Source organism: Culex quinquefasciatus, chromosome 2 (genome assembly GCF_015732765.1).
Source record: "Culex quinquefasciatus strain JHB chromosome 2, VPISU_Cqui_1.0_pri_paternal, whole genome shotgun sequence".
NCBI lineage: Eukaryota > Metazoa > Arthropoda > Insecta > Diptera > Culicidae > Culex > Culex quinquefasciatus.
In genome coordinates, this window is record NC_051862.1 from 2,533,466 (window position 1) to 2,544,258 (window position 10,793).

The 10,793-nt window shown below is 35.7% G+C and overlaps 1 protein-coding gene across 1 annotated transcript; it reads left to right on the forward strand.

Moving 5' to 3' along the window:
• The first annotated feature begins 4,286 nt into the window (after window positions 1-4,286).
• LOC6034515 lies at window positions 4,287-5,742 on the forward strand. The gene is made up of 2 exons (XM_038255994.1): window positions 4,287-4,324; window positions 4,383-5,742. The coding sequence occupies exons 1-2, from the start codon at window positions 4,302-4,304 to the stop codon at window positions 5,692-5,694; spliced, it is 1,335 nt and encodes a 444-aa protein (XP_038111922.1). The 5' UTR covers window positions 4,287-4,301; the 3' UTR covers window positions 5,695-5,742.
• The last annotated feature ends 5,051 nt before the right edge of the window (window positions 5,743-10,793 follow it).

Here is a 10,793-nt window from a genome sequence, read left to right on the forward strand (position 1 = left end):
GCGTCTCGCATCGGGATTTCTGGTGGTCTTCCTCGGGCCCTGAGGGTATCTTTCAACTTAATTCTGTGATCATGGTGATCTTGACACGCCCATACGAGATGGTAGGTCCTATAAACATATGAAAGACAATAATTTCTTGATCTTTTTCAAAAAAAAAAACTCTGGAATTGATTAGAACTTACTTTTATAACAGAAAAACATTTTTAGTAATGTATTTATTTTTCAATTACTTACAAAATTATATAATACTTTCCTTCTAAATTATTAGGTAATTCGTTCTTTTATTTTTTATAATTTTACATACTTACAGTATTTCATTCTTATTTTCGAACATATAAAAATTAAAAAAGTTTATATGATTGGTTTAATTTATTGCAACTGTGATTTATGAGACTATTGAAAAAAATCATTAAACGTCGAGAATTCCATGTTGTGATAAAATTCATTAAACGTCGAGAGTTACATATTGTCGAACCTAACTGTAATTCTGTACAAAAATATACTTCACTAGCGTAACCGGGCGCGCTACAATCTACATGGGCCACGGCGTTCCACTCTTCCATCGACTCCGATAAGCCTGACTCCGGCTTAATTGGGATAACACCACTGACTCCGGTGTTATTCGAATTTTTGAAGGGAATTTCTTAGTGGAAATCTCCTGCCTTAAATCTGTATCTGATCAATTTGAAGTGTGAAGAGAGAAAATGCTCTTGTATGTTACTAATTACGTTCTAGGTATTTTAAGAATTTTGGAAGCATTATTAAATGACGTAGAGACTAACTTATAGAAATTTCGGACTACTCACCACTTGTGGACAATGATCCATACAACAAAAGTCTAATTTTGTTAAAAACCTAAACTCACATAATTTTGTTATGAGAAAAGAAAATCAAATCAAAACAAACCCTTATTTTACCTGACACGGTGAAGGGAACCATCCGACATCTGAACATATTGTATGAAAACTTGCATGCAACATGCCAAATTTAGTACAAAATTTCAAAACTACGATCCCACTTCAATTAAACAGCAGCCCAAACGCATATAGCTGCTTTAGATTTGGTTGAGCTATATAAAGTTAATGTTAAACTTGAGTTGAATATTTACAAATAATACCATTCCATGCTTATCTAAAGATATGGCGTCTCCATTGAAGATCCCAGCCAGTGGAGACGCACAGTATCTCCTCTGAAATTGTGAAATTTGCATGGTTTTGAATTGAAGGAGAGATATTTTTTAATGTAAAAGAACGCTTCAGTTCGTAAAGTTTCCAATATCCCGAGTAGACGGAAAATGCTTGAAATTAACATTTTTTGACATTGATGAATATGAAATCTGGGGAGGTCAATTCTTTTTATTGTAAGTTCATCAACATTTATTGGGATGGTCAGATAAGTTGTTAAAATAACACAAATAAATCAATAACAAGGCAATGTTCAAAAATTAATTAAAATGTTAATACTCTGTTATTACAATAATAACTTAAAAACAACACAACTAAAACCAACAAATAACAAAACTTGTTATAAATATCACTAAATGTTATTGGCCAATTGAAAAATTTCAACCACAATTTAGGTATATTTATCTAAGCTTCTGACTTTTAAAGCTTGAATAAAAAAATAAGGATAATCATGATTAAGAGGCAGTTTTTGGTAATGATCAGATAAATAAATAAATAAAGATGAAGGTTAAGTTACAATTACAATTAAAACCACTCCAAGCTTGTCTAAAGATATGGCGTCTCCATTGAAGATCCCAGGCAGTGGAGACGCACAGTATCTCTTCTGAAATTCTGAAATTTACATGGTTTTCAGTAAATGACAGATGTTAAAAAAAAACAAAACTAGCCCTTCAGTTTCTAAAAACCTGAGGGGGCGTAATTAGCTTGAGAATAACATTTTTTGATATTGAATAATAACCTGGGAAGGTCAGTTGTTGTTATTGTAAGAACATCATCATTTAGTTGTTAAAATGTACAAAACCAACAACAAGGACATGTGTGCAACATAACTTTAAATGTTATCACTCTGTTTTAACAATAACAATTCAAAAATTTCAAAATTATAACCAACAAGTAACAAAACTTGTTATAAATAACATAAAAGTATTGAAAAATTTCAATCACTTTCATTCAAAATCAGATCGGATTTTTTATTGAATTGGCATAAATTTTGTCATTACCGTCTGAAAAATCATGATAAAATGGTTAAAGAATCATTGGAAAGTTAAAGGATTGTTTTGGGAATTCTTTGTTTCCACCCCCTATGACCAGATAGGACAAAATAGATTCAAACAGGATTTGCCCACATGCATCAGGTTGAACCTGATCGCCCATGCCCTTGGCATAGTTCGCACCTTCCACGAGGAAATTAAATTCGCTGGTGCGGAGGCGCGCTCAAAAATGACCTATTTATTTAGGCACTATGTTCCGATAAGCTTATGCTAATGGGCATAGAATAAACTTGGTTGACCACGTGTTTTGTATGTAATAACGGGACCGGTGGCACCCAATCCCGGTAAGGCAATCTCGGCCCGGCTACTGCACTAGCGATGGAAATCTGGCCTATCCACCCACCACCACCAACGACCCCTTAGGTTATGAATCCTTGGGAAAAATAATCCACCGCGAATTCACCATCATTCGGGATGCTTCTCGCTGGTGTTGAATTTCGTGGATTTCTCCTTAAAGTAGTGGGCATGCGCAGTTCGGAGGGAAGTGATAAGATTGTAGGGGGAAATTTCCCATTTTCAATGTTTGGGTTAAATCTGGAGTTTTTTTGAAAAGGTTCAATAAACCAAATTTTCAGTTTTGCGTTTTGGGGGTTTTATAATACCCCTGACTCAAGGCAGTTTCAAAAACACCCAAAAAGCAAAAACTGGAAATTTGGTTTATTGGACCTTTAAAAAAAACTCCAGAAATGTTCTTCTTCTGTTAGATATTGTGTCAGAAAATAATAAAAAACTCAACTGAAATTGTGTAATTTTTATTTTTTAGAGCAATAGGAACTTTAATTTGTCAGGGTCCACTTGTCTACTATGATCATAAATAAATTGATTTAGTTATTTTGTTTTTAATTTTATCTCACGTCAAAAGACAAAGTGATTTTCACAAATCATCTCCCTAAACTGTGCTGATTAGCATCACGCTTGACAAGTCTCATTTTTTTCGCACCCTAAATCAGCAGCCACTTCCACTGAAAAAACCCACACGCGACAAAATTCATGGTGGGTCAAACCCATTCTCCTGGCACGAATTATGAACGATGACAACGGCATTTATTTAAAAAAATCTCCTCCTGGGGTGGGCCGAAAATAGTCGAAGGTAGAAAAAACAACTACCCCATGATTAATGGCTTCACGGCGTGCATCTTTTCGCACCCGCCAGCTTCCGCGCCAAAAGATGCATCATAAATTCTCAGGAATCTTTGGCATCATCAGCAGAAGCAACATCGTCGTCGAAGGAGTGAAAAATTAAAATTTCCACGCTGTTCTACGCCAAATTCCTCTCTTATTGAAAGGGGGTAGTTCATAAATAACAAATTAGATTTTAAAAGGGTTTTTGCGCCCATAAAGCTATTTTGTACAAAAATTAAATAAAATTAAAAACGTAGTTTATGGATGACTCCCAGCAACATTTTTACCCTCTCAAAAAACCAGACATCATTCCGGATGTTGTTGGATGCTAGCCTGTGGTTGAACCAACCGACAGGTGTTTCGCGAACAGATTTACACATTTTATCCCACTTGAGGCGGTCGTGCGTTTGGAATTCGCTGCCGATGGGGACGGGACATGGGTGAAAACGATGATGGCCAATTGGAACCGATTTGAGCGCGCCGCCGGATGGACGCGGACAGATGTTTCGGGTTTATTGACACTTGAGGTTCGATTGGAGGAAACGGTGGGAAAACTTGGAGTTATATAAATTCATCGGTTATGATTTTTAAAAGTTAGAATAAATCTTATTTTTTTAAATGAAAAGTCACAAAAGCAACAAACTTTTTTGTTTAAAGATTAAAATTGAATTTGTATTGATGAAGGAACATGATAATATTCTGAATAATATTATAAATCTCCTGATAAATAAATAAAAATATTGACGTACGTTGCATTCAAAAATTCAAAAAAGGAATAACTGAGACTGGATACTTCCATTTGGCTTTATTTACAGTTTCTTACGCCATAATTGAACTCACATCGTTTACATTCAGCGTAAACATCTTCTTGTTTAGTTGACTTTCTTGCCTTCTGAGTTTTTCAACCCCGTTCAGTTTGTCGTTTCAAGCTGACCAGTTCAGGATGCTGCACAATTTGAGAAGCTTGTAAGATTGCCAGGGTAGTAATTGAATCTTGCAAAAATAAGTTATCTTTCAACTTCAGGATTTTCCTCAGTTGCATCGTTGGTTCTCTTATGAAAACAGTGAAATACAACTTTGATGATGACACTTGGGAAATACAAAGCTTCGTAATAAACACTGAGAGAGATATTGAACAATTGTCCCAATTTGCAGAATATTCGTCGATAAACTTCAAATGGCCAACAATGTCAACAATGAGCAGCAAAATGTTTGCAAAATTACCAGCGTTGAATGACTTAAAAATTGACAGAGGAAAAGTACCGACTGTTGAAATCGTGCCTCAATTGGAACATCTACAGCTCGATAGTTGTCAAACAATCGATATCATTATAAATTCAGCTCAAGAATTCAAACTGAAATCGTTGATTGTGTGGAAAACTTCGCTTGCTAAACTTCCACAAAGTATCACTTCATTAAAGCAATTAACTCAGCTAGATCTATCAGATAATCAGATTGAGTTCATCAATTTAGACGAGTTTAGAGGATTGCTGAAGCTAAGATCACTACACTTGCATTCAAACAAAATTGAAAAGATAACTCACTCACCTCAAGCTTCAATCAACCTTCCAAGCTTAGAGCTATTTTATTTGCATGAAAATCAACTGACAAACCTCAGCTTCGAAAATTGGAATGCAACATCAGTGCGACATCTCCACCTGCACAGAAATCGAATTCCAATGGCAGTGTCAGTACTTAGTGCATTCCCCGTTCTACGGGATGTTCGGATTCACGATAATCCTCTTTACTGTGCTTGGAGGGATTTCTTGATTGAAGAACTTTTGGTGAGAAATGTGAAGATCTACAAAGAGGACGAATCAAAATGCCTTGATAGAGGTGAAATCGATGCAAAACTTGAAATATTTAGCTATAAAATGTGGAGAAAACATGATGAACTCCAAAACAAATTAGCATACGAACTTAACGATATTAAAAAATCACATCAAACTACAAACCATCAGATTATTGAAGAAATCCGAAAATGTAATTCTACGATCAGCGCTACTGTTCAAATGTTCAATAATAAGTTCAATGAAAACGAAAAACAATTTAAAACGCTGGAAGCAAATATCACACAACTGTGTCATAAAAATGACGATTTGACAGAGTCTTTTTATCAGTTCGCCTTAGAACACATCGACGATAACCAAATTGCTGACGAAACACAAGAAGATAAAGTTGATATAGGATTGAATTGGCAGCAGCAGCAAAGTCAACTGAATCAGATTGAGCAAAGTTTACAGAAAATTGAAGCTAAGCAGAATGCACTTATCGAGAATCTGCGGAAAATATCACTGCTTAGTGTGTTGATGTCGAATGTGTCGGAAGAAAATTGAATATGTATTATCATTCACGAAAGACTACTCCAAATAAAAGCAAAAATACCAAGCATTCGAAAATTGTTCTTGAAACAAAACAAACAAAACAAACAAAACAAACAAAACAAACAAAACAAACAAAACAAACAAAACAAACAAAACAAACAAAACAAACAAAACAAACAAAACAAACAAAACAAACAAAACAAACAAAACAAACAAAACAAACAAAACAAACAAAACAAACAAAACAAACAAAACAAACAAAACAAACAAAACAAACAAAACAAACAAAACAAACAAAACAAACAAAACAAACAAAACAAACAAAACAAACAAAACAAACAAAACAAACAAAACAAACAAAACAAACAAAACAAACAAAACAAACAAAACAAACAAAACAAACAAAACAAACAAAACAAACAAAACAAACAAAACAAACAAAACAAACAAAACAAACAAAACAAACAAAACAAACAAAACAAACAAAACAAACAAAACAAACAAAACAAACAAAACAAACAAAACAAACAAAACAAACAAAACAAACAAAACAAACAAAACAAACAAAACAAACAAAACAAACAAAACAAACAAAACAAACAAAACAAACAAAACAAACAAAACAAACAAAACAAACAAAACAAACAAAACAAACAAAACAAACAAAACAAACAAAACAAACAAAACAAACAAAACAAACAAAACAAACAAAACAAACAAAACAAACAAAACAAACAAAACAAACAAAACAAACAAAACAAACAAAACAAACAAAACAAACAAAACAAACAAAACAAACAAAACAAACAAAACAAACAAAACAAACAAAACAAACAAAACAAACAAAACAAACAAAACAAACAAAACAAACAAAACAAACAAAACAAACAAAACAAACAAAACAAACAAAACAAACAAAACAAACAAAACAAACAAAACAAAAAAAAAACAAACAAAACAAACAAAACAAACAAAACAAACAAAACAAACAAAACAAACAAAACAAGACAAACAAGCTCATATTTTGAAGGTTCAATTTAGAAAAGCTAACGATGGAACATCACTATTTGTCATTGTTGAGAAATTTTGTTTTACGACCGACCTCTTTGAAGTTTTTCCGCGACTTTTCGCACACAGCAACTCGTTTAACCATTTTCCCTCCCGACGACTTTTGTCTGGCCAGGCTCATCCGTCATCGTCATGGACCGCAGCTGCACTTCTCGACACTCTGTTTGTATTTATCTTTGCGATATTGTGGTTCTAAAGGATGCTGCGTCTGACACTGGTGGTGGTGGTGGTGATGATGTAAACATCTTTATGTGCCATCGTCGATCGTAAATCTCATGAAGACCATTTCGCCCCCACCCCCCTTCTTCTTCTTCATGTCCCCTCCACTTATCTAGCTGGAAAATTCTTCCAACTTGAGTCGACTTGATCGTTTCTGGAGATGAGGCAAGGAAATTTGTTTGGAATTTTTCCGCCTGCTATGATCACGTCCACCAAGTTTAATGCTGCCGGGACCGATGTTGTCTCTTCGGCCACTTGAGCTGATGTGATCGCGTCGTCTCCGAGACTTTGGTCGTGGGTTTTTCTTTTTTGGCCAAAAGTGGGAAATCATCGGTCTTCGGGTCGTGGCCGGCTCGTTTGACGAGGAAATGTATAGAGCGCTTGCTTATTGCTGCAATAGCCTCTAGTATATAGTGTAGAGATGCGTGCTTCGGCGCCCTTCTTGGGGTGCCCCCCCTTCCCACTTGAGACCCCCCCCCACCCAATTTTCACACTAGGTTTTGTGCTCATCACTAGTGGGACAAGTCGGCGCGATTCTATCTCGTGCCGCTATCGGCCCCACCACGCTATCTCAATACATTTATTTTTAATTCAAAAGATCCAATTTTTTGTATACACCCTTTTCTATCGGCACTAGAAAATGCGGTAAGAGGGTATGATCGTCTCGTAAGAAAAACCAAATCACACACGCAAGTGTAGAAAAAAAATACAATTGTCGCGCCGGCATGTCACCGTAGATTGCGCGTGGCAGATGGCCCTGGGCCAGATACCAAGTGAGAAGAGATATAATCACGAGCTAAGCCGATATGTGGCACCAACAACCGATCCCGGCCGGCAGAGGATCAGCCAGTGGCGACAGTCGACAAGTTCTGCCATTTATCAACGCGGAAAACGAGGAGTCGTAGCCAGAGAGAAATTTTTTGTGACATTTCTGAAGTCATTGTGTGATAAAAGTGGAAGAATTCGTTCTGATGTGTTCATCTTGAAAGAATTGGTGCCAAAGTTCTTTAAAGCAGATTTTTTGAAAATCATTTTTTTGTGGTTTGTGTAATATAAACAGTTATAGATTTGTAGAAGGGAAAATTGATATTCAAGATTTTTAATATCTGCGTTGATCACATTAAATTATGTTCAATTTAGTACTATTAATATAGCCAATTCAGAAGCACATGTGATAAGTGGAATTCGGTTAATGTGGAAGTACAAGGAGAGCTTGGTCAGGGTGCAAATGAAACGATCGATTCTTGGATTTTCTTTGGAAAGTCTCTCCGCGGTGAAAAGAGCAGGAATGACACAGCTTTGAAAAATTGTACAACTGGAAACTGTCAAAATTTAGCAGTTTCTTGCAAGCTCTAAAAAAAAACTAATTCATCTATAAAAGTTTAATTTTTTAACAAGGCATTTTCAAACTTCATATTAATAAATAATAAAATCTTGATAACTTTGAAAATAATAAAAAGTTTAATAGATAAATTTTATGAAAATACGAAAATGAAAATCTTCAAAATTTTCCCAAAAATAAGAAGGGGGAAATATATTCTTTAAATTTAAAATTTAATCGAAAAACTTCTAAAATCAATTGTAAACTTTGTGCAAACTATTCAGAGCACATTAAAAACGCCGGTTCTAAACGTAAAAGTATTAGTTTTTTCATAAATACTTTCTGAATTGATGACGGGTTCGTAGACAAAGATTTTTAGTGACAAAAGGAAAAAAACATATTAACTTATGCTGAAACGTGTTTAGGCAATATCTGTTTCAAATTATTTTATATTTTGTTACTTTTTATTCTTAGCATTACAGGTTACAAAAAAACACTGAAGAAAGAGGATGCACAAAACCAAAAAATAATAATAATTTGCAGATAATGGTTCATAAAAACCAATTTTTAAATAGCCTCTGCGTTACGAACTTTTGACTTAAAAAAATATTAGTTTCATGGGTTTTCTGAAAAAAATATTAATTATAATTTAAAATAAATGCATTGAAAAACATGATCAATTTAATAAGTTGTATTTTCTCATGTAGGTTTGTCGTCTAAAAATTCAGGCTAAAATTTCTGTATTCAATGATATTTTGTTTGCAGATGTTATATTCTCAATCAAAAGACAAAATAATAAAAATATGTTTTGTAAGGTTAAGAATGTTCTTGGCACAGCAATCATGTAAAAAAATCACATTAAGGTTTCACTGAACGCTAATGTATATCCAAATTATTATTTTTTTTTTTTTTGCTGCACTCCTTCATTAAGTAATCCAAAAATCAGAAAGCAATAGAAATAGTTCTTACATAAAAATAAATAAATTCACGATCTGTCGTTCTAAAATTATAAATGGCTTCATTCCATTAAGTACGGCACGCTAAAATCAGCCAAAAATTAATCCCCCTTCTATTTTCTACTCAGACTGACATTGGCCTTGTAATAGGTTTCATTGTATTTTCAAGAATATTCCAGTCTAAACATCGATCAGCTTTAGCTTGATTTTATATCAGTTGATAAAATGACACATCTTTTAAATTTCAGTTGTTGGCTTAAAATTAAACCAGGAAATAATCCAACCTAGATAAAAAATACTCCCTAGAATCCATCATCCTACCAAGTAGCTGATCTCAGCAACCCAGCATGTTTTCCACCCAGACGCCAACACAACATCAGTCATCACAGCGCACAGCTGACCGCCGCCGTCGATCGATCTTCCCACGTGCGGTTCCGACCTACTAGAAAAACTACACCCAGCCTACTACACTTACCAACTAGCTGCACCGAACCGTGCGACGATGATGCATCCAAGATGCATCTACCCCCGCCCGTCAAGCAATTCTGGTCAATGAATCACGCTGATTTTTGGCACCCCACGGGGAAAAGTGCGAAGCGATTTTCCGGTCGTGCGATCAACCCATCCAAGCTGAGGCAAACGGTGCGCTTCTTCGCTCACCTGTCACGTTTACGTCTGCTGCTGCTGCTCTCTCGATCCAGATGAGTTACAGCTCGCGGAACGAACAAAACGTGCCAGACAGATAGTTGACGGAGCGGAGACAGCAGAGTCACTTGCTGACTTTGACCTAGAAATGGGTCGAGTGGGAAATTCGCGGAAAGCTGCTGTCAAGGTTTTCAGGAAATTTCGGGTTAAGGTCACGCGCGTCACTGAATGAAATTCTAAAACAACATTGTAGCATGGGGAGCAATCTGTCAAGCACGCGATCGTGCAGTAGGCGGTCAGAAATCATCCGTTGCTTCGACCACGCCAAGTATTTATTATGATTAACGTCATTCAGCACGCCTGCTGCGATCTAGACCAGACATGTTGTTTATGGGAAATTAGATATTTCATTCAGCAATATTTCGGTTGGCACGATGGCGTCAATAAAAAAAAGCAACTTCTTCGACAAGTTTTTCCGCGTGCTGTCGGTAATGGCTTTCCCGCCGTATTTATAGCTTATGTTTCAACTTTTTTACAACTCGACAAACGCGGTATCGGTTTCTCGTTTTGTGGGTTTGGCGTCCCCCCTACCGGCGTCAAACGTTTGAGAATCATTTAGTCATTTATTTTTGAACAAATTGTGTTTTTATAACGCGACCTCGCGCGCAATCCCAACTAATTTGACGACGACGCTTGCTGCGATTAGCTCATAACTCTTTACACACACGGCTTTTGTTTTGCATCTTTAGGTCGTTACACTAATTTAATCACTGTAACGGCCATTAAAGTGATTTAAGTTGAGCATGGGCACAAATCCCGGTTGTTGTCATCGACCATGTTGTTCGTGTTGTTTTTGGCAAGTCTCGCGCCAAAGCTGCGCAAACAACCAGGGAGTGAGGGAC

Excerpts from the sequence above, each read along its gene's own strand:
- LOC6034515 (XM_038255994.1), top strand. The coding sequence starts at position 4,302 with ATGCTGCACAATTTGAGAAGCTT. Across the intron at positions 4,325-4,382 it reads CTGCACAATTTGAGAAGCTT|GATTTTCCTCAGTTGCATCG; the intron begins GTAAGATTGCCA and ends TTTCAACTTCAG.